Source organism: Stegostoma tigrinum, chromosome 34, assembly GCF_030684315.1.
Source record: "Stegostoma tigrinum isolate sSteTig4 chromosome 34, sSteTig4.hap1, whole genome shotgun sequence".
In the NCBI taxonomy this organism is placed as follows: Eukaryota; Metazoa; Chordata; class Chondrichthyes; order Orectolobiformes; family Stegostomatidae; genus Stegostoma; species Stegostoma tigrinum.
Window position 1 is genome coordinate 3,354,508 of NC_081387.1, and position 25,149 is coordinate 3,379,656.

At 42.1% G+C, this 25,149-nt stretch overlaps 1 protein-coding gene and 1 long non-coding RNA gene across 4 annotated transcripts in view; one reads left to right on the forward strand and one right to left on the reverse strand.

Moving 5' to 3' along the window:
• Positions 1-15,256, reverse strand: LOC125467697 (zinc finger protein 271-like). Of its 3 annotated transcripts, none has more exons than XM_059639665.1 (2): positions 15,115-15,256; positions 1-8,824 (listed from the first exon to the last, which is right to left on the reverse strand). In XM_059639665.1, exon 2 carries the CDS (start codon positions 8,471-8,473, stop codon positions 7,229-7,231), a length of 1,245 nt encoding a protein of 414 aa, XP_059495648.1. In that variant the 5' UTR covers positions 8,474-8,824; positions 15,115-15,256; the 3' UTR covers positions 1-7,228. The 3 variants fall into 3 exon arrangements, with proteins under 3 accessions (XP_059495648.1, XP_048419818.2, XP_059495649.1); XM_048563861.2 differs by lacking the exon at positions 15,115-15,256 and adding an exon at positions 9,868-9,904; XM_059639666.1 differs by lacking the exon at positions 15,115-15,256 and adding an exon at positions 9,764-9,873.
• Positions 9,993-25,149, forward strand: part of LOC125446410 (uncharacterized) — a 24,374-nt gene continuing 9,217 nt past the window's right edge. Inside the window, exons 1-4 of the long non-coding RNA XR_007246390.2 lie at positions 9,993-10,111; positions 10,532-10,637; positions 12,581-12,697; positions 12,820-13,027. This is a non-coding gene — a long non-coding RNA (uncharacterized LOC125446410). The remainder of the gene's footprint in view (positions 10,112-10,531; positions 10,638-12,580; positions 12,698-12,819; positions 13,028-25,149) is intronic.

Sequence of the window (25,149 nt, forward strand, 5' to 3'; positions counted from 1 at the left end):
AAAATATCTCAGCCCACAATAACATTGACCTATATACTGTGTACAGGACTTTCTTACCGTGGAATATTGGGTGTTTTAGTGAACCAGACTGACAGACCAGATAGCAAAGTGTGAAGCTGGATGAACACAGCAGGCCAAGCAGCATCTTAGGGGCACAAAAGCTGACGTTTCGGGCCTAGACCCTTCATCAGAGACGGGGTTGGGGAGAGGGTTCTGAAATAAATAGGGAGAGAGGTGGAGGTGGACTAAAGATGGATAGAGAAGATAGGTGGAGAAGAGAGTATAGGTGGGCAGGTAGGGAGGGGATAGGTCAGTCCAGGGAGGATGGACAGGTCAAGGGGGCGGGATGAGGTCAGTAGGTAGGAAATGGAGGTGTGGCTTGAGGTGGCATGAGGAAGTGGGTGAGAGGAAGAACAGGTTAGGGAGGCAGGGATGAGCTGGGCTGGTTTTGGGATGCAGTGAGGGGAGGGGAGATTTTGAAGCTTGTGAAGTCCACATTAATACCATTGGGCTGCAGGGTTCCCAAGCGGAATATGAGTTGCTGTTCCTGCAACCTTCAGGTGGCATCATTGTGGCACTGCAGGAGGCCCAGGATGGACATGTTGTCTAAGGAATGGGAGGGGGAGTAAAAATGGTTCGCAACTGGAAGGTGCAGTTGTTTACTGCAAACCAAGCGGAGATGTTCTGCAAAGCGGTCCCCAAGCCTCCGCTTGGTTTCCCCAATGTAGAGGAGGCCACTACCGGCACAGGGGATGCAATATGCTACATTGGCAGATGTGCAGATGAACATCTGCTTAATATGGAAAGTCGTCTTGGGGCCTGGGATGGGGGTGAGGGAGGAGGTGGGGGCAAGGCAGCACTTCCTGCGGTTGCAGGTGAAGGTGCCGGGTGTGGTGGGGTTGGAGGGGAGTATGGAGCGGACAAGGGAGTCCGGAGAGAGTGGTCTCTCCGGAAGGCAAACAAGGGTGGGGATGGAAAAATGTCTTGGGTCGTGGGGTCGGATTGTAGATGCCGGAAGTGTCGGAGGATGATGTGTCGTATCCAGAGGTTGGTGGGGTTATACTGAGGACTGGGGGATTCTCTTTGGGCGGTTATTGTGGGTTATTACTCACATACCACTCCTAAGATGCTGCTTTGCCTGCTGTGTTCATCCAGCTTCACACTTTGCTATCTCGAATTCTCCAGTATCTGCAGTTCCCATTATCTCTGACAGTTCAGATAGATTGGGTTAAGACAATACTGAAATTATCATGAGTTATAAATTGATACACAAGATTGATTAACCAGAGAAGCAGTATAATATTCAGCTCACATCAACTAACCAAAATAACAAAACACTGAAAAAATGATTCAAGCCCTTTCTCATAACATGAAATGAATCTTGAAAGAGTGTAAAGTGAACATTTAGCATGGTTATGACATTGAGGTAGAGGCTTGTCGCCATTCCCTCACCATTCTCAGGATAGTAGTCCTTCTAGACAGGAAAGTACAAACATCCACCATCACCTGAAGAGGATATGTCTATATTTTACACCACCAACTTAAGCAAGGTTCAATTTTACCCTGTACCCATTCCTGCAAGTTTGCTCACTTTAAAAGCACAGAGGCTACAGCATTAAAATTGCAACTAAGCTGTTCAGGGGTGGGTTTATAAAGTGTCAAGAGGGCAGAAGTCTAGGTTCCGAGAGGATATCCCAATGTCCAACCAGTACTAAGCTCTGAATCCTGATGTAAGTGATGGGTAACCTGGGGAGTGCATGACACCACAACAGGCTCAGCCGTACGTGGAAGTACATAGAAGTCTAAAGACTTTGACAGTTCAGGGCACAGACATAATCTTGCAGCTGCAGAATCCAGGATGATATGTCACTTCCCTGATGCCAGGTCAATGATATCACCGAAAAGTTGCATATGAGTGGGAGAACATTTTGGGGCAATGATCATTTTATTATTATTGGGCATTTTATTTAGCTCAGTCATGGGATGTTGGCATCTCTGGCTAAGCAAGCGTTTATTACTGTCCACCAATTGCCCTTGAGAAAGTGGTGGTGAGCTGTCTTCCTGAACCACTGCAGTGCGTGTGCTGTAGTTGAACCACAGTGCTGTTTGGGAGCGAATTCCAGGATTTTGACCAAGGGCCAGTGAAGGAACAGCAACATATTTCCAAGTTAGGATGGTGAATGGCTTGGAGGGAACTTGCAGGTGGTAACATTCCCATGTACCTGCTACCCTTGTCCTTCCAGATGGAAGTGGTTGTGTGTTTAGAATGTATGTATAAGGATCTCTACAGAATTTCAGTAGTAATTCTTGTCGATAGCACACAGTTCTGCTACAGCATTGGTGGAAGGCGTGGATGTTTATAAACGTGGTGCCAATCAAACAGACTGTTTTGTCCTGGATGGTGTCAAACTTCTTGAGTATTGTTAGAGCTGTGCCTTATACAAGGAGTGAGGAATATTCCATTACACTCCTGACTTGTTTCTCAAGCCGGAGGAAGGTATAGGACACAGCTCTTCCTGAGATATAGTTAATGACCTTGGTGTATGGCACAGTAATAACATTTATACTAAATTCAAAGATGTTTGAACGATGAGGAGAGCGGTTTGGAATTTCAAAAGGGATAGATTTGTGAAATAGGTGAACAGTTAGCAGATGAAATTTAATGTAGAGAAATGTGAAGTGATTATGTCGCTGAAAAACCTCAGACAATATAAAGGTACAATTCTAAAACGGTGCAGAAAAACAGGAATCTTGATGTACCTCTGCAAAATCCCTGAAGGTAGCAGGACGTATTGAGAGTGAGGTTAATAAAACACAAAGTATCCTGACCTCTATCGGTAAGGGCACAGAGTACAAAAGCAGGATAATTATAACAAAAAAACCAGATAAAACTCTAGCTTATTCTCAGCTCTGCATCTGGCTCTGGCAGGTATCAAGACAGAGCAGAAGGGGGTTTCTGTTGCCATTGGTGGAAGGCTGGATAAACTAGGACTATCAGGGGGAGGTGATGGCCTAGTCGTATTATCGCTGGACCGTTAATCTGGAAACCCCAGATAACATTCTGGACCCAAGTTCGAAACCCCCATGGCAGATGGTGGAATTTGAATTCAATAAATATCTGGAATTAAGAATCTAATGACGACAGTGAATCCATTGCTGATTGTAGGGGAAAAACCCATCTGGTTCACTCATGCCCTTTAGGGAAGGAAACTGCCATCCTTAATTGGTCTGGCCTACATGTGACTCCAGACCTACAGCAATGTGGTTAATTCTTAACTGTCCTCTGGGCAATTAGGGATGGACAATAAATGCTGCCTCACCAGTATGCCCTTATCCCATGAATGAATAAACGGGAGAAAAAAGATTTCTCACTTGAGCATTGGAGGTTGAGGAATGACCTTGCAGAAGTTTATAAAATCATGAGAGGTATAAATAAGGTGAATGGTATTTTACCCGAGGATGGGGTCTTTCAAGACAAGGTGGCATATTTTTAAGGTGGGAGGAGAAAGATTTGAAAGATTCCTTGCATCTCCAAATGCATATAAATCCTGTCTTTCTGAATCACTTCCAACAACTTACCCACCACCAAAGTCAGACAAAGAAAGAAGTGAAACGTTTACATAGAAGTTTGAAAATGGTGTGAAGTCTATTTTTCAGTATTTAAACAAAAATCATTCAAATAAAAGCCTGTACTCAAAATATGTAGACAATCAGCACTGTGGAAGACATCTGATTTCAACTCAGAATGGGAAATATTTTGTTCATATGTTTGCATCATTTTTTTAAATGTGATCTTAAAAACTATTTATTGGATTTTCTTCAAGGCAATTAAAATTAAAATGTCAGTTTGAACTTATTGAAAGATTTCAACATTTTCTTCAACCAAAATATGTAAAAATGCAACATCTTCCAGTGCCATTAGTAGATATTGTTTTTGCATTTTTAATCAGATTTCAAGAATATAGTGAGACCCCCAAAAGACTTGCTGAGACTAAATGTAAAAAAACAGGAGAACCCTAAGCTGACTGAGACCACTCGTGTCTCCAATATAAAAACACTCTTTAAAACTATCAATCCAGTATTTCATTAGTGAAATTATGAAATCTGAAATTGGGACTAATAAAATATATTGCTACAAGTTGCTAGCTCAAGATCACAATGGGCAATTTAATTGATGTTTAAAGGGACAAATACATTTTATTTGAACATTTTGATTTACAACAAGAGCCAGTGGCAACAGCCGAAGTGATTTTAATTTGTATTTTAAAAAATGGGAAAGATTGATTGGGAAGAAATTAACTGACCACCAACAAAGCTTGTCAGCGCAATAACACTGATAAGGGTGTGCACAAAGTTTGTTGTGGCCATATTTGAATTTGTGATCTTTTTTATATTAAAATAAACTTCCAGCATAATCTAGCAAGTTATTTTAGAGAAAATTGTATGTATTTTTGTAAGAAAGAACAAACAAGTAGAATTTGGTAATGCTTGAAATTAGACAGTAATGTTTGATTGCCATTTTAAAGATACCAGAGAAAAACCTTTTCTTTTAAACAGGACAGTTGGTTTCTCCAGAGTTCTTAAATCACATAGAACAGTAAAAGCAGAATGATTGGGAAAAAGTGACACATATAGAACATAGAATCATCAAATAGGAATTGGAATAAATCACCTAAGGTGCAGTTAAATGGAATATATCAACTGAAAGAAAACTGTAGATGAAATTAATTACTTGATCGCTTCCTTTGTCTTCCCCATTGTAATTTGCTTCTCATATTTCCTCCAATCCTCAAATTACTGACCTGAAGGACAGACTGTGGATGTTGAAATAAGCACTAAAGTAGCATTCAGCATGTGGAGAGCCAGACAGTGAATGCAGCGAGTCAATTGTAACTGTCGTAGCTGAAACACATCCTGCCATTGTTATGATCCCAGCTAATGTTTGCTTTGGACATGTCAGATCCCAGACTGAAACCTGTCTTCAGAGATCACATTTTCATTTCTTTTGTTTTAACAAAGTGGTCACTTGCTAAAACATGAGCTGCAGATTTGGTTTTAACAATAAAACAGAAGTTAATTAACAAAAGAAATTAAACTAGAAAGAGAATAAACTAAATTATCCAATTACAATTTACATGCAAAGACTTTTAAACATACATCAAAAGTTTAAGCCCATAAATCACAAAATATTCCTTTATAGACTTAAAAGTAAAAAAAGCAACAGCTTTTGTATAGCACTCAAAACACACCCCGGTACAGTAGCCAAAAGCTCCACTTGTACAGGACTCACAACAATACTTGTTTCTAACACCTCAATGGTTTTAAGTCACTTTTGACTTGGTATGTAAACCACAATGGCAGATAGCTTCTTCCTACAGCCATGATGGATATTTTCTATATTAGCGTGTTTAGACATGCTATTACACACCTCTGCAGCAAGTGGGATTTGAACCTGGCTCAGACATGTGGACACTACCACAAGGGCATTCCTGGAGCTTTATATATACCTAAGCTTGAATGTACTCACTTTAAACAACCTGTTCAGGGTTTATCCCAACACTGCAAGTCTCAGACAAACACAAGCTCTTCACTCTAAGGTAATCACTATGTCCTTCCCTTCTAAGGAGCACTGGGTTATATTACAATGTTCATCCAAGGGCATCACAGAACTGCTCAAAATTCAAAGTAAAAATCTCTCTTTCCAAGCTATAGATGTTTCCTTTAAGCACAAGAAGAAAATAAGTTCCAGAAATTTATAACAAACCTGAAGATCCTATTATTTACCTTAATGGGTGCAAGACAATTTAAAAATCAATAAAAGTCCCTTAGTGCTGCATATAAGTACATTAATTCCAAAGCTAGACCACAAAAATGTTTTAACAGAAACTACCATGGTGACAGAAATACTTCCAAATTAATTATTAACAGAAAATCCACATTACTAACTCAAAAAACAAGAATTTAAATTCACAATAGATGACATTAAAAGTACATATAAATCACATAGTTTGCATCACATCCTCCTGTGATTTCCAAGTTGGGCTCACTGATGAGGAACAGGTTTCCCAGCTGATTCTCCTCCTTCATAAACCAGAGACACTGAGGCTAATTGAAGTACCTTCATTATTACCCGAGGAAAGGATCCTCCCCTGGGTACTTGTGCTGATAGATCAGAAGCTGAAGCTTTTCCAACCACTGAGTATCTGATTGCCTTCTTGGTCAGAGTGAGTGCCAGTGAGTGACTTTTACCTGATGCTGCACTGAAAGAATGCTAAGTTTATACAAGGGCTCTGTACATACGAATGTCTTCTTTTAATGGTGTTTGGTGACGAGGATTAAAAATTAAATTGGACTTCTTGAAATGATTAGATTGAATGTGTGGGAGGTTTGAGACAGAAAGTGCTTTGGAATGACTGCTCTCCTATGCAAAAGTAGAGGGTTAAAAAAAGAGAATTAAGTCTCAGTGCTAAAGAAGCAGCTGAGTCCTTGTTGTGTTTAGTGAGAGAGAAGCAGGTGAAGTAATCCTGACAGACGTCACAGTGGATGGGTTTGTTTCTTGTGGGGGTTCACTGATGTTCCAGGTTATGCAACAATAATGTAAAAGCTTTATTATAGAACACAGAATATTTCTCTCCTGTGTGAGTGCACTGATGAACCAGATGCTTGCACCCTTTTTTTTTTATTAAATTCATTCATGGAATGAACACATCACTGGCTAGGCCAGCAGTTTTTGCCGAATTCCTAATTGCCAACAATGTGGTTTGTGTGGACCATTTCGGAGGTTAGTTAAGAGTCAATCACATTGCTGTGGAAAGGGCAACAAATTTTCTTCCCTGAAGGGGAAATAATCAGCATGATGTTTCCTTCCCTAAAGGTGAACGAGTAGGTGTTTTAACAACAATCAACAGTGGTCAGTTTTTAATTCAGTTTTTTTTAATTGAATTCAAAATTCACCATCTGCATTGGTGGGCTATGAACCCAGAGCATCAGCCTGGGGCTCGGGATTACTAGACCAGTGAAATTAGCCATATGCCACCCTCTCCCCTCCAGTGTGAATATGCAGGGAGTTTATGACTACCTGAAGGATTTATGAGGCATCTCATAGGTGAATAGTTACTTCTCTGTGAATGTGTTGTTATCGACAGAGAATTGATGACTCCAAGACTGACGTATCTGACAAGTCACTCATGACTGGGTTTATATGGGTTCAACAAATCCACACCCCTCATTATACACTTTGAACTGTTTCTCCTGTGTGGACTGTCTGATGTCTCAGGAGACTCGATGACTGTGTGAATGCTCGGTCGCACACCTCACAATTGAAGGGTTTCTCCCCCGTGTGGACTGTCTGATGTCGCAGGAGGCTTGATGAATACGTGAAGGCTCGATCACACATCTCACACTTGAAGGGTTTCTCCCCTGTGTGGATTATCTGATGTTGCATCAAGTTTGATGAATGTGTGAAGGCTCGGTCACACAGCTCACACTTGAAGGATTTCTCACCCGTGTGAAGTGCCTGATGTCGCAGGAGGTGAGATGATTGTATGAACGCTCGGTTACAAACCTCGCACTTGAAAGGTTTCTCCCCTGTGTGGATTCGTTGATGTCTGCGGAGGTCTGTTAACTTTGAAAATGATTTCTCACACACTCTGCATGTAAATGGCTTCTCCCCTGTGTGAATGCGCTGGTGTGCACGTAGGCTTGATGATTTTGAGAATGATTTGTCACACACATCACAGCAGATAAGTTTCTCCCCAGAGTGGGTGCCTTTGTGTCTCAGGAGTGTTGATGATTGGTTGAATGCTCGGTTGCACACTTCACACTTGAAAGGTTTCTCCCCTGTGTGGATTGTCTGGTGACGCAGGAGGCTTGATGAATGTGTAAAAGCTCGACTGCACACCTCACACTTGAAGGGTTTCTCCCCCGTGTGAAGTGCCTGATGCTGCAGGAGGCTCGAGGAATGTGTGAAGGCTCGATCACACATCTCACACTTGAAGGGTTTCTCCCCTGTGTGAGTCGTCTGATGTTGTAAGAGGTGCGATGACTGTGTGAAGGCTCGGTCACACACCTCACACTTGAAGGGTTTCTCCCCTGTGTGAATTCGTTGGTGTCTGCAGAGGTTCGTTAACTTTGAAAATGATTTGTCACAAACCTCACAGATGAACGGTTTCTCCCCTGTGTGAATGCGCTGGTGAGCACGGAGACTTGATGACTGTGAAAATGATTTCCCGCACACTTCACATGTGAATGGTTTCTCCCCTGTATGAATACGCTGGTGAGTTCGGAGGCTTGATAACTGCGAGAATGATTTATCACACACCTCACATGAGATAGGTTTTTCTCCAATGTGGTTGTCTTTTTGGATCAGGACTGTTGATGACTGTGTGAAATCTTGGTCCCACACCTTAACTGTAAAAGGTTTCACTTCCATGTGGCTCTTCAACGATGAGTCCTGTATGTTCGCAGTTGTCATGAGCCTATGGAGTCCTCCTCACACAGGAACAGCAAACAACCTGTATATGAGGCTTGACGAACGAATGAAACTCTAACCACACTTGGAGCCAATCACACCTTTTCCCAACCTCACCCTGACCGATCACCACAACCAAACCTTCAACAAGGTTGGTTCTGATGAAAGACTCCACACCACTGACTGATTTCCAGATGATGGCTTCACGGCCCAACCTGTCTTGTGTTGAATAATGTTATTAAGGAATTGGAAGTCCTCCCACAGCTGTGCAGTTATTTCTTGGGCAACAGTCTGTACCTATCAGTAGTGTCTTTATCCTCTTTGTATTCTCCAGTGTAGCACAGTGCAATCCTTCTGTAAAAAAGGAAACGAAAACATAATTTCCTCAAACTTATTCTTCTCCTTTGCAGAAGGGGCTGACTGTCACAGCCTCTGTTTCCAGCAGGATCACCGGATAGTGACCAGGAGCAAACAACGAGGCTACTTTCTTTTCTCACCTCAACCCCATCTTCCCAGGCACAATCAATGTAATGGCAAAGAAAATTGGACGCAGTGTAAAACAGGCTATCAATTCACTAGTTGCTCAACTTGTACTGGCAAGGACCAATTTTCCTCTTTCACATTGTGTACGATGCAAAAACACTTAGGAGACGTTAATTTAATGGAGATTTTGAAATTTATTTAAGGAAAACATTGTTTCAGTGCAGCTAATTGAAGGGCTCTGGTTTATCCCGAGAAATTGTATACATTGCCCAGCCTTTTTAAAAGGCCAAAGCCTTCAAGGAACATATTTAAAGAAGGCTTTCCAAAACATTTCAAGATTTCAACCTCTCTCCAACAGGCAGACTGAGTATACATCCTTTTCTTTTTTCAGCAAGGTTGCATTTACAAATTAACAAGCTGTTTGCAATTCCTCAAGATAGGTGAATGACCATGAAACAAGACAAAACAGCACGTCAGACATTTCTCTCCATCAAATTCGATTCGCTTCCTCCCTACACATTGTTTTCAAACCACCATCTCACTTCTGAGCACTGACCCAGCTCTTCAAACAATCATAGTGATTTCCCAGCGTTAAATGAAGCAGCTGCTGCAAAATCTGAAGTAACTCTCCACCTCCCAGATGAATACACCTCACCTTCTCATATTCAGGAATGAGACAACAACAAAACTCAGCCTGGAAATGAGAAGGGAAATGCTTCCAACAAACACTCAATGTCCAACACACAGCTCCAGTCAAACAGTTCAGTACAAAGTACCAAGTAAACAGCTCTCTCAGCTGGATCTTCTTACACAGCATAAGGGACATTTCCACCCCTGACTGCCCACGGGATAGTCAGACTGCCTGAAGATTGGTGTGGATATTATCGGACACAATTTGTATAAAAGCTGCTCACCATCTCCTCACTTGGTTTTCAATCCCTATAGGAAGTGAACCAGCTCTGGAAGAGGAAGAGGAGAGAATGGGCAAAGTGGGTGGGCTCTCTGATTGACGTCTCTCACAGTCAATCCAAATATTTCTGCAGCAACATGAGTTTCCTGAAGCTTGGGAAACTGACCGGTGAAATGGAGACTACATTGAGCAGCAGATCAGATGGATACTTGTCATTGTAGCATATGAATAAAATCTCACTTCTTGGGGTATGTAGCCAATGACGTATTTGACAATTATCATGTCCTTTGGCAGTTTGGTAACAATAGGAGCTCAAAAGTTAACCTCTGGTCTTCTTAAAATTCATTGCTGGTGTTTCCTTCTTAAAATCAACTTTATTTCGGATTAATTTGAAAAGTCGACACTTAAGTATCTTTTAGGTCACTGGGAATACAAAGTTCTCCCAGTGGTTGGTGCTGCTGTCGCTTGGGTTGTTCATTGGGCTGTCATCTAAAAGCTGAGGAAAACTGGTCCTGAAACATTGGAGGCTGACTATAAAAATGAGGCTTTGAGTGCAATCATCTTGGGATGAGTCTCTAAAGATGTGGAACCTGAGAGTTTGAAATGAGAGTTCAGTGATTTGGCAGTGGGAGATATTGTTTTGTCCTGTTTTCCAAACTCCTGCACAGATCAGTGGGAGCTGGAGTAGACCAAGGCCCAAGAGATGGGAGATAAACCACAGCAGTCCGACAAAATCGAGTGAACATGCCAATGGACATCACATGTAGGTGATTGGTAGGTGAATATTTCTTTCTACTACCTATTCTGACTAGTTTTCAGATTGAAGGTCAAACAGAAGAAATATATATCCAGATTGACAACTAAAGGTCAGTTGTAAGTTAAGGGAATAAATTTAAAATCTAATTAAACTTAATAAGGATACAGGACCTAGTATTGTCTTGCAGCTGCAATCGGAGTCTGATGTACAACTCCCTTGCTCTTCGTGAATAAATAATAGATAACCAGTCAGTACCAAGAACCACAACTTTCACAAAATATTTCAGGTGCATGAACAATGAATGTGATTGGCCACTTTTAGAATACTGCTTATAATTATGGTCACCCTTTTGTTTTATCCTTCAGTCACAGGATGAGGGCAGTGCTGGCCAGGCAGCATTTATTGCCCACCCCTAATTTCCCAGAGGGCAGTTAACAGCCAACCACATTGCTGTGGCCATGTAAGGACAGCAGTTTCCTTCCCTGAAGGACATTAATGAATCAGATGGGTTTTTCCATACAATCGGTAATGTATTCATGGTTATCACTAGACTCTTAATTCCAGACATTTATTGATTTCAAATTCCACTATCTGCCATGGCGGGATTCAAACCTGGGTCTCCAGAACATTATCTGAGACTCTGGGTTAACAGTCCAACAATTATACTACTCGGTGATCACCTCCCATTTAGGAAGGATGTTGTTAGTTTTAGGATATGGAGAGGCGAGGCAGATACAAAAAGATGAGAAGGAATTATTTCTCTCAAAGGGTGGTGAAACTGAAATTCACTACCCCAGGGTATGGTAGATATTGGGCAAATGTCTACATTCTTGAGAATGACAGATTTTTAATTAATAACAGGTTCAAGGGTTATGGGACCAGGCAGGAAAGTGGAGTTGAGGCCAAAATGAAAGCAGCCATGATTGTTTGAAATAGTGTGCTGGCTTGAGGGGCTGAATTGCTGATTCCTGCTCTGAGTTATGTTCTTGCAGCTGCTGTCACTGTTCCCTTTGTAAATGGGTGACAGATATTTCTAGTGTGGGATTAGCATTCTTCATCCTCGGAGGTTTTAGAACTGACAACATCAGTGTAGATGTGCAATCTTGGATGTGCTTGACAGTAGATCAGAAAACAACTCACAGCAAACAAGGCAGTGCTGACACAAAGTGGTGGGAACAGCATGCACCAGAGAAAGTGATAAAAGTGTTATAGACCAGACCATACCCCTTCATAACATGTCAAGGAGATAGCACAGACTCTAACTTTTTCTTATTTTAAAGGCAAGTGCCAGGCTTTGTATGCTGGATGCATTTGACTTGTCAAACGAACAGTCTTGGAGCAAAATACACTTTCTTCATACATTATCATTAAAAATACAGACAAAATAAAAGAATTGGCTTAACTGTAACTCTATTGAAATACTTAACGAAATAATAAACTATTCATTAACTGTCCCAATATGGTAACATCCCATTAACACACCCTTGCAAAGGCAAAGCCAATCAGATTGATTGTCTCATACACAATTCTAGCAAGAGGAAGAGAATCCCACCTTTTAGCCGCACGGGCAAGAAAAACAGCCTCCAGATCCAGCTTCAAGACTTCAGCAATGGCTACTTGAAAGCTGAAACTAAAATCTTGTTTCTGTGGGAGCTTCACCCTTCCCATTCAGGCTGCTCCTATTATTCCAATTGTTTTTAAAAAAGGCCTCATGCCATTTACTTTATTGGCTTGAAGCAGACTGTCTGACACCTCTGTCCCAACCTCTCTTCATAAAAGGGACAAAATACACCTCTTTAAGCCATAGTGTTTTCACAGGAGGGAGAGGGACACAGTGTTCTGAATTATCAAATTGTATTACTTCCCAAAAATCGTGGAGGATCTGTTTTTTTCTCCCAGAAGTGTTTCTGTATTGTTGCCTGTGTTTTGGACACTTTGACTAGCTTATGTATTTAAACAGATTACCCAAGCGCCCTTATTGGTGAGGCAAACAAAGGAACATGGATAACACAGTGTAGAGTTAGAGCAACATAACAGGCCGAACAGCATCGGAGGAGTGGGAAAATTGATGTTTCAGGTGGGGACCCAACACGGAATTTGACTTGCGGTTCAAGTCGACTTTGCTAACAAAATATTCCTTATTAAAATCACCATGTGAACATTTCTCAAATTCCCACAGTATTTGTCCTTTTTATCCAGCTCAATCTATCTGAAGGATATCACCCAGAACGATCCATGCTTGAGCTGGACCATTGAAATCTCCCTCCTATCTGACATAAGGCCAGCTGTCTTCCATAGAGGTGGTCTCACAGTTCAGGCCAGATACTATCCTGAGAATTCTTGGGTTGCCGCATGATCTTCTGCCATGTGTCTCGCTCCAAGGCATCACAGAGGAAGTGGACTCCAGGTATGTTTTCTTATTCCCTCCCCTTGTCCCTTACTTTCCTAAATGTTCTGTGGCCTTTGGCCAATGGGTTGTGTGAACATCGCCAATGTTGCTATGCCAGAAGGTGTAAAGTGCACAGCCTCACACATCGGCTGGATATCAAGGCGCTGAAAATCTTATTGAAAATTTGCCAATACACAATCCTTGGGCCTGCTGTAACTGGAAACTCTGAACCACTGTGTCCTATTTGATGTTGGTATCCACTGTTCTTAGTAGCCAACGGCTGCTGTTTAGCTTGGTCACTTTTCTGTCAGTCCCGATTTCTCCAGCTGTGGGTCACTTTGGAATGTCTAATTTTGGGTCCATGACTGCTTGGCTAAAGTAACTGCATTTCATTCCCAAACTCACATAGCCATTGGACATCTTTTCACAGCTCTGATTGGTTTACCTTTCAGTAGCTTGATTTTTCACTTGGTCAGAACACTGCAACTGGATAATCAGGAATTTCAGGGACGTGCTGATGTGATATCAGCTTCAACATATCCTTGTGCATGCAGTGGAGTAATGGAGGGTCAAAGAAATGATTGACTTCAGCAAAATGTATCAATTCAGGAAATCAGCTCAGAGAAAACTCAGCTGAGACCATCGGAGAAAGGAGAAAGTGGAAATTGTAGATCATCAGTTTTTTGTTGATGGGTGTGGGCCTGTGACTTACTGGGAATAACCTGTATGATTTACAACAGATGTCCAATGTACAACTTCAAAAATTGACGACAAAAATAAAAATTGCTGGAAAAGCTAAGCAGATCTGGCAGCATCTGTAGAGAGAAAGCAGAGTTAACATAGCAGGTTGAGTGACCATTCCTCAGAACTCGATGAAGAGTCACCCAAACCAAAATTTTAACTCTGATTTCTCTCCACAGATGCTGCCAGACCTGCTGTGCTTTTCCAGCACTTTCTATTTTTGTCTCTGATTTACAGCGTCTTCAATTATTTCATTTTTTTATTGATTATATTGACAGTATTTTATACGTCATGGGATATGGGTGTTAATGGCTGGGACAAATTTATTGCCCATCCTGGTTACTGTTGAAGAGGTGTTAGTGAGCTGTCTTCTTGAAATGCTGCTAGAGCTGAAAGATCACTAAACCTTATCCTGAAATGTGTAAACATTTTGAATTGATTAACAACAAATTCACCATTTCAGAACTCCAGATGTAACAATGTTACTGGATTGAGAAATTAACCGAAAAACAAAGGATGAAAGTACTTAACCACATTAAAAATAACAGAATCTGAACAATGCTCAACAATGGGTGGCACAGCAGGTTAGCACTGCTGCCTTACAAGAGCTAGGGACACATGTTTCATTCTGTGACTGTATGGAGTTTGCGCATTCTCTCTGTGTCTGCTTAGGTTTCCTTTGGGTGCTCTGGTTTCCCCCACAATCTAAAGATATGAAGGTTAGGTGAATTGGCAATGCTAAATTAACAAACCATCTGGGGATGAGTAGGTTTGGGGATGGTTCTGGCTGAATGCTCTTTGGGAAGATTGGTGTGGACTCAATGAGCCAAATTCAGTTCCCACTCTCCAGGGATTCTATGAATTGTTCTCCAATGAGCTGAGTAAGAGTGTGAGTACCCTCCAGAACTTTGAGATATAAAATCCAGGATTGTGGTGCACTCCTTCCTGCCATGCTCTGTACCTGGAGACCAAACCAACCAGGGATTCAGCTCTGAGCGCACAGCTTAAACCCCTCACCTTTTTGCTGACCCTTCTTCAGAAAGAACAACCAAGCCATGAGGTCAGATTTCCTGCTCCTCTAATGTTGTCTGGCCTGCTGTGTTTCTCCAGCTCCACACTGTTATATCAGACTTCAATATCTCTATAAAAGCTGTGTCTACAACTTCCACATCACAGTGACCATTAGAGTGGGCTTTACATAAAATAATCCAAAATTTCAACTCTTTCCTCACAAAATGTTCCTGTAATTATATTGAGTCATTAATATCTCTAAGAAGAGATGCCTACATTTATCAGATCTGTTTAAAATCTTGTGAAAACCCAACATCTCCAGAAATATCTCGGATATTGCTACAAAAACTCACATTTGGTGAGAAAATGCTGGAGAGATTTTCTCTGGCAGTCGCTTCCGATGTGTGATAGATGGAAGGACACGCCTCCACAGGGACACCCCACAATTCATCCAGACCTCTCTCAACTCCGCTCCAAACTATATTACCCATGCAGCCTGTGGTCCGCCTGCGTAATGAGGGGCGACGGGAGGCGAGCAGGGGAGAGCTCCTTTGCAGTGCCTGATGGAAATTGTCGTTGCCAAGCGTTCGTGAATTCAAATCTAAGCGCGCGGTCAGTCCGCCTGTGTGTCACGTGGACGGTGCTGTAATTGGAGTTGCGTCACTGTCAATGGTGGCGGGAACTGGATGCTATGTTGGGTTTGCGTCTGACTCCGCTGCCACGGACTGTTGTACATTGTGATGTCAGGGCTCGAGGGTGGACTTCTCCCCCAGGCTTTGTTCGTTCTTAGGGAGTTCAGGGGGTTGGAGGAAAGCCTCCAGATCAGGAGAGAGGAGCCTCGTGGTGTCAGAGGTAATGGGAACTGCAGATGCTGGAGAATCTGAGATAACAAGGTGTAGACCTGGATGAACACAGCAGGCCAAGCAGCATCAGAGGAGCAGGAAGGCTGACGTTTTGGGCCTTGACCCTTTTCTGATGAAGGGTCTCGGCCTGAACCGTCAGCTTTTCTGCTTCTGAGATGCTGCTTGGCCTGCTGTGTTCATCCAGCTCCACACTTTGTTATCCTTGTGGTGTTGTCTGGTCATTGAGCATAGAAACGGGCCCTTTGGCCCAACCAAACCATAATCCCAAACGAAACTGGTTGCACCTGCCTGTGCTTGGACAGTATCCCTCCAAACAATTCTTACTGATGTACTTATCCAAATGTCCTTTAAACAATGCACTGTACCCACAACCACCACTTCCTCTGGAAGTTCAATCCACACAGAAGCCACTCTATGTGAAATAAGTTCCTCATGTCTTTTTAAAGTCATTCTGGCCTCACCTTAAAAATATATCCCCTTGTCTTGAAACCCATGCCCTAGGGAAAAGACATCTGCTATTCACCTTATCTATACTCCCGTGAATTTATAAACCTGTATAAAGTCACCCCTCAGTGTCCCAGCCTCTCCACATAATTCAAACCCTCCATTCCTGTCAAGATCCTGCTAAATTTCTTCTGAACCTCCTGTAGTTTAATAATATTCTTCCTATGACAGGGTGACCAGAATTGGGCACAGTACTCCAGAAGAGAACGCACCAATGTTCTTTACAACCTCAGCATGATGTCCCAACTGCTATAGTCAAAGATCTGAACAATGAAGGCAAGCGTGCTAAATACCTTCTTAACCATCCTGCCTACATGGAAATCAAACTTCAAAGAATTATAAGCCAGAACCCTTGGATCTCTGTGTTCTACAACACTACCCAAGGTCCTACTTTGAATTGTGTATGTCCTGCCCTTCTTTTACCTTGCATTTATCCAAATTAAATTCCATCTGCCACTCCTCAGCCTATTGACCCAACTGATTCCAAAAATCTCTTTGTACTCTTAGATAACCTTCACTGTGCACTATGCCACCAATTTTGCTGTCATCTGCAAACTTAGTGACCATGCCTTCTATATTCTTATCTAAATCATTTACATAAATGATAAACAAAAGTGGACCCAGCACTGATCCTGGTGGAACATTGCTGGCAACAGGCATCCACTCTGAAAAACAACCCTCTACCACCACCCTCTATCTCTTGCCATTCTTATCAACCTTTAAATCCTTCCAATATGCCTGCGGTAAGAGTGGGAGAATCTCTTGATTGGCCATGCTTTACACAGTGTGGTGTCCCTCATGTGGTGACCTCTTCCAGGAAGCTTCCCCATGTAAATGGACATCAGTACCTGCTTTGCCTGTCTTGGAGAACTCGGAGTGGGAAGGGAATCGAAGAAGATAAAGTATCTCAGGTTGTAGAGTTGCTCGCCCAGCCGGTGTGTTTTGTTGCAGACATTATGTCACCCTACTAGATAACATTATGAGCACATCTCCAGTGATGTGTTGGTGTTCTGTCCCACTTGTTATTTATATGCCTTGATTTGCTGGAGTGGTTGGCACCACTTGCGATTCTGTTTTTCAGTGGTTTGTATATCGGGTCCAGTTCAATGTGTCTGTTGATGCAGTTCCGGTTGGAATATTAGGCTTCCAGTAATTCCCTGGCATGTCTGTGTTTGCCTTGAGCTGTTACGGATGTGTTGTTCCAGTTGAATTCATATCTTTCTTCGTTGATGTGTACTGAAACCAGTGAGAATTGGTCGTATGGGATCCTTTACGTTAGTCAGTACTGACGAACATAATGGATCCCATACCCACAACCAATAAAATCAACCAAATGCACAAAATAACATGCAAGGACTGTGAGAAACACTACATAGGCCAAACAGGAAGAAAACTGTCAATAAGGATACATGAACACCAATTAGCCACCAAGAGACAGAACCAGAAGTGAGGCCAAGCACCCCAGTAAACTGAGGCATATAAATAACAAGTGGTTCAGAACACCAAAGCTTCACCAGAGACGCACTGACAATGTTACCGAGCAGGGTGACAAAAGGCCTGCAACAAAACACACTGGCTCAGTGAGCAAGTTACAACCTCATCCACAGCCCGAGAAACAAATCTTCTCAAAAACTATTAAGTATCTCAGCCCACAGTAACACTGACCAATATATTGTGTTCAGGATGCTTACAGTAGGATTCTGAGTGTTTCAGTGAATAGAACACAGCATGATGACAAATCAGATGGTTTGGATTCAACTAAAAAGTTAATTTATTGAGAATTCTAGACAGATTAATAAAACAGACAAAACAATCTGCAGAAACCAAGTTAGCATTAATCAAAACAACAAAACATTTTAAAATGATTTAAGATCTTTTCCAGAACACAAAATTAATCTTGGAAGAGTATAAAGTGAAAATATCACACTGCTATTATATTGAGGTTTGATTGAATCAGGGAACTCATGTCTAAAGACCCATTCCCACTTCCTCACAATACTCAGGATAGTGGTCCTCCTGGACAAGAGAGTATAAACTTTCCCCATTGTATTAGTCAAACAACAGTTACCTGAAGAGGATCTGGCTATAATTCACATAAATTAAGGCAGGATTTGAATCCAATTCATAGCCATTCCTGAGACCTGGGTCACGTTACTAACATACAAACATCAGGAAAACTCTCAGATTACTTTAAAATCCCAACTTTTTAGTCCGGCTCTCAATTCCAATAATCAGTGATGACACCGAACTTTAGTGACACAGGCCGGAACTCATTTCCATCATATAAAGCCATTAATGGTTTAGGGATCCAGTGATCATGTGCGCCCATGGATCAACCAATTTCCATTCCTGGAAAACCCTCTTTCCCCAGGTGTGTTGGACAGTGCTTTCTAATTCCCAACTCTCTGTCCTTTCTCCCTCCAATCACCACAATGCTTTTGTAGCTGTCAATCTGCTTTAATCACTCCCTCATCTGAATTCTACATCCTTGTTATCAAAATTATATTTAGTCTCCTTTCTAACTCGATCTCCTCTTTCTCAACCCTAAGGGGTGAAAATTTGAATGTATCCATGACACAATTAGTTTATTGATTGATTGCCACATCAAGCACTAGTAGTCCTGCTTTCCTCTGTCAAAACTGCTCATTGCTGCAGATCATCATAAAGAGGAAGGATAACCCCCAACTTTTCTCCTGAGAAATCAACTGCGATTGTGTGTAAGTTATGTTCCAGCAGTACATTTGCTCCCTTTCTCTTCTCTTTCTCAGGCCCCAATATACCTTCAAAATGAAGCTGTGATTTACTAATGCTTCTTTCAATGTTGTTGTCTATAATTACTGAACCCTATGCTGTCTCCTACACTGGGAACACAAAACCCAGACTGGGTGATCATTTTGTCCAAATTGTTCATTCAGTAAAATGATCCTGACATTCCAGTGGCTTACCATCTTGAATTCATACTGACATTTCTATCTTCTACCTGCTACAGTTTTCCGGTGAGGTGCAATGCAAACTGGTTGATCAGCATTTTATTTTCTTGACAGGCACTTAGGAATCTTCAGGATTTAATTTAACAGTAAATTAATCAATTTCTGTCCACACACAACCGCACCACCCCCACCCCCACCAAGCTGACCAATTTGCTGCTGTTAGTACGTACGAATAATCATCTTAGTCTATATCATTTCTCTTACTATTAGCAGTCCCTTTGCCTTTTATTTTGGGACACCTTTACTGTCTGTTCCACTTGCTCTTCATCCCCCTTTTTTTGCATCATAAAACACATCACTTTACCAGCCCCATTCAGTTTTGAAGAGTCGTCATATTGGACTCAAAGCATTAACTCTGTGTCACTATCACAGATACCACGAGAACCATTGAGTTTCTCCAGCATTGATTTTAGATCAAATCACCAGCATTCATAGTATATTATTTTACTGGAATACTGCCTCTTTGAAAGATGTGCTGATTACGGGACTCACGAACACAGAAATTAGAATAAGTATATTCCTGTCTAACATTTCCAAGATAATATCTGGGTATTCAGCTAAGTGTGTGGGAACTGTACAAAGTCTCTGACTGTAACTCAGAGGTGGAGAATTTTCAAAGAATTCTTGGGAATTCAAACTTTCCAGGCATTTCCAAAGAGTCAGTGCATTTGACAGACAAGGAACGACAAAACATATCCTGCAAATACAGTGACTGGAAGATTGGCAAGTCTCTGCTGATCTGTTGATTTCTAAAGTCTGTGTTGTTGCTTCTTGTTGAATTGGCAAACTTCACACTCTGTACCAACACAAACTTCCTTCCAAGAGAGTACAGCTCCCAAGAGCATGTCAATGATGTACACCTGCAATCTTTTCTTGGTACGTCACTTTTATTTGATATCTCCAGAAATGATGTAACATCAATTACAAACAGTTTAGAACACATGGAAGTGGCTTGAAAAATATGCTTTAAAGTGACCCAAGGTCAGAGTCAAGTATCACATCCTTTCTCCCAGGTACTGGTTGAAATCCTCACAAGTAACAACAACAGCCAGACTCTCTCTCTCTCTCAATCTGTGCACTACATTACTCAGTATGTGTTAACTCTCTGGATACAAACACAACGGGGTTGCCCTCACTGCATGGGGATTACTCCAAGTCCTGTGTCACTGACATCACACTGCAGGGTGGCTCCATTGTTGACATCATAATCCCTCAGCCTGGTGATGTCATCACTAGGTGTTTGATGGGAGTGAAAGCTGCTTCTTGTTCTGTGTCCCAGTCCCACTGAACACCCTGCACTGTGAGACTGTGTACACCGTTACACATCTGGGTAAAAGCTTGTCAAGAACATATCCAGTTGCTTCCATGTGGGTTTGCTGATATTGAAGGAGGTCCAACAACTGTGTGAAAGCTTTAATCCAGAATTCATACTGAAAGGATTTTGCCCTGTTTGAGTGCACTGATGGACTAGGGAAAATGCTGATGATGTGAAAGCCTGGTCACACACTTCACACTTGAATGGTTTCTCACCTGTATAACTGTTAGTGTTTTAGGAGATTGGGGAGTGTGTGTAAACCTTTCATACACGTTGCACATGAACAGTATCTCCTTTGTGTAAATGTGTTGATGTTAATAGAGTTAAACGCATGTTGTGAATGATTTGTCACATGACTAAGAACTGGAAGGATTCTGCCCTGTGTGGATGCATTGGTGTCAATGGAGGTTAAGAACACAAGAATTAGGAGCAAGACTAAGTCGTCTGGCCGGTACAGCCTGCTCCACCATTCAATAAGATCATGACTGATTGTTTTGTGGACTCAGTTCCACTTGCCTGCCCATTCACCATAACCCTTAATTCTTTTACTGTTCAAAAATCTATCCATCTTTGCCTTTAAAAATTCAACGAGGTAGACTCAACTGCTTCACTGGGAAGGGAATTCCACAGATTCACAATTCTTTGGGTGAAGTAGTTCCTCCTCAACTCAGTTCTAAATCTGCTCCACCTTATTTTGAAGCTATACCCCCTCATTCTAGTTACATTTGCCAATGGAAACAACTTTTATGCTTCTATCTTATCTATTCCCTGTATGTTTCAAAAGATACACCCTCATTCTTCTAAATTCCAATAAGTATAGGCCCAGTCTACTTAATCTCTCCTCATAAGCCAACCCTCTCAATTCCAGAATCAATCTAGTGAACCTCCTCTGGACCCCCTCCAGTGCCAGTTCATCCTTTCTCAAGTAAGGAAACCAAAACTGTACCCAGTATTCCAAGTGTGGTCTCACCAGCATCCTACACAGCTACAGCATAGCCTCCTGATTTTGAAACTCCATCCCTCTAGCAATGAAGGAAAATATTCCAGCTGCCTTCTTAATTACCTGCCGCACCTGCAAACCAAACGCACCCAGGTCCCTCTGCACAGCAGCATGCTGCAGTTTTACACCATTTAAATAATAGTCCATTTTGCTGTTATTCTGACTGAAATGGGTGATCTCACATTTACAAACTTTGTACTCCACCTGCCCACTCACTTAACCCAATTATATCCCTCTGCAGACTTTCAGTGTCCTCTGCACACTTCATTCTACCATCCATCTTAGTATCACCTGTGAACTTTGACGCATTACACTTGGTCCCCAATTCTAAATCATCTATGTGAACCTCCTCTGGACCCCCTCCAGTGCCAGTTCATCCTTTCTCAAGTAAGGAAACCAAAACTGTACCCAGTATTCCAAGTGTGGTCTCACCAGCATCCTATACAGCTACAGCATAACCTCCTGATTTTGAAACTCCTGATTTTGAAACAATTGTGGTCCCAATAGTGATCCCTGAGGCACACCATTAACCACTGATCACGAACCAGAAAACACTCATTTATCTCCAGTCTTTGCTTTCTGTAAGTTAACCAATTTATTACCTGTAATGCCTTGCACCTTTATCTTGTGCAGAACCTTGTCGAATGCCTTCTGGAAATCCAGATACACCACATCCACCAGTTCCCCATTGTCCACAGTGCTCATTATGTCTTCAAGAAATTCCATGAAATTAGTTAAACATGACCGGCCTTCATGAACCTATGCTGCATCTGCCCAATAGGACAATTACTATCCAAGTGCCTTGTTATTTCTTCCTTAATGACAGATTCAAGCATTTTCTCCACTACCAAAGTTAAGCTATCAGGTCTGTAGTTACCTGCCTTTTGTTAACCTTTTTTAAACAGTGGTGTCACATTTGCTGCTTTCCAATCTAACGGAACTGCCTCAGAGTCCAGTGAATTTTGGTAAATTACCACGATTAGCATTTGCTATTTCCCGTCATTTCTTTTAGGAATCTAGGATGCATTCCATTAGGACCAGGAGACTTGTCTACCGATTAGCTTGCCCAACAGTACCTCTTTAGTGATAATGATTGTTTCAAGTTCTTTGCCTGTCAATGCTTCTTTGCACTCAATTATTGGCGTGTTATTTGTGTCTTCACTGTGAAGAATTACACAAAATACCTGTTCAATGCTTCGGCCATTTCCTCATTTCCCATTATTAAATCTCCCTTCTCATCCTCTAAGGAAACAATTTTTACCTGCGTGAATGCGATGGTGCACATACTTGTTTTCATTTTATACATTTGTAGAAACATTTGCTCATTTTATATTCTGAGCTAGTTTATTCTCACAATCCACCTTACTTTTCTTTATGAGATAGCAGAAACTGCAGATGCTGGAGAATCTGAGATAACAAGGTGTAGAGCTGGATGAACACAGCAGGCCGCTGGAGATGCTGGAGAGTCTGAGATAACAAGGTGTAGAGCTGGATGAACACAGCAGGCCGAGGAGCATCATAGGAGCAGGAAGGCTTATGTTTCAGGCCTAGACCCTTCTTCAGAAACTTTTCTTTACAGCATTTTTCATGGCTTTCTATTGACCTTTAAAGTTTCCCACTAATCTTAGCCACCTTGTATGCATTTGTTCTCAATTTGATACCGTCCTTTATTTCCTGAGTTATCCACAGCTGATTAAACCTTTTCCTGCAGTCTTTCCTTTTCATTGGTAGATACTTCTGCTGATCACTGTAAAAAATCACTTTAAAAGTCCTCCACTGTGCTTCTGTTGTCCCACCATATAGTCTTTGCTCCCAGTCTATCTTAAAAAAGGGAAAAGCCATTCACATGCAAGGCGCATGACAAATCATTCTCACAATTATCAACACTCCTCAAGGACCAAAGTATTAACAGTGGGGAAAAAACATTCACGTGAGGTTTGCAACAAATCATCGGCATGGTCGTTTGATCCTAAGACTGTTTTGTATATCTCACGTCAGAATGGCCTGTCTCCTTTATGAATTAGCCAGTGATTCCCCACTGTGTAAACTGCTTGAGATACACTTCACATTTTAAGGGATAACGAAGTGTAGAGCTGGATGAACACATCAAATCAAGCAGCATCCTGCTCCTCTGAAACTGCTTGGTCTGCTGTGTTCATAAGATATAGGAGTGGAATAAGGCCATTTGGCCCATCGAGTCCACTCCGCAAATCAATTCATCTAGTTCTACACTTTGTTATCTCAGATTCTCCAGCATCTGCAGTTCCTACTATCTGTCACATTTTAAGGGTTTCTCCCCTTTGTCAATATGTTCATGTTTGCAGAGGCTCCATGATTGAGAGAATGATTTGTCAAACATCTTGCTGATGAATGGTTTATCCCTGTGTGGATTCATTGATTTGCATGGAGGATGCTTGACTAAGAGAATGATTGCTTCAACACCTTAAAAGTGAACAGTTACTCCCCTGTGTGAATGCATTGGTGCACAACTGAGAATGATGATTGTGAGAGTGATTTATCACATGCCTTACACATGAATGGCATTTTGCCTATGTGATTGGCCTGTGGTTCACCAGATTTGATCACTGAGTAAAGTCCATGCTAAACATCTATATTTGAATGGTTTCTTCCCATAAGGATACATTGCCATGCATAGAGGCTGCCTGATTGTGAGAATGAGCATGTTTGTGAAAATTAATGGATAACATTTGTGAGAATGATGATTTGCAGTTCTCAAACAGAAACGTTTCGCCCCTGTGTGAACACGTCACTGATTTACCAATCCTGTTGACTGCGCAAAACATTTCCCATATATTTCAAGATAATAAAATGTGAGGCTGGATGAACACAGCAGGCCAAGCAGCATCTCAGGAGCACAAAAGCTGACATTTCGGGCCTAGACCCTTCATCAGAGAGGGGGATGGGGTGAGGGTTCTGGAATAAATAGGGAGAGAGGGGGAGGCGGACCGAAGATGGAGAGAAAAGAAAATAGGTGGACGGCGGAAAAACTGCTCTATGTCCAATCGTGACTGGTATTAGTTGATGTGTGGTTGTAGGGGGACAAAGGTGAGCCCCTTACTAAGGACTGACCGTTCGTCCTCAGTTAGTGGGAGGTCTGGGGGGATGGTGAAGATGCAGCAGAACCCTACTATTTTAACTTCACTGCGAAGCCTCTTCCAGGGATGCCTAACCTGAAGCAGTTACCCTCCTCCCTCCGGACCAACCTCAGGGAATCTCTCTCCCATTGCAACTCTCTTGTAATCTCTTCGGCCTTGAAACTGCTCGACCATGTCCTGAAGCAAACCAGGTACCACAGCCACATCACCGTCCTCAGCACCTGCCTACGGAACCAGATCATCCCCAAGGGACTACAGTCCACATTTCAGCCTTCCCAATTTGGCCCCAACCGTGACCACCTCTACACCCAGAATATTCCACAGCCAGCAACCCCAGAGGAGACAGCCACACTGAACCCTGCCGCATCTTCACCATCCCCCCAGACCTCCCACTAACTGAGGACGAATGGTCAGTCCTTAGTAAGGGGCTCACCTTTGTCCCCCTACAACCACACATCAACGAATACCAGTCACGATTGGACATAGAGCAGTTTTTCCGCCGTCCACCTATTTTCTTTTCTCTCCATCTTTGGTCCGCCTCCCCCTCTCTCCCTATTTATTCAAGAACCCTCACCCCATCCCCCTCTCTGATGAAGGGTC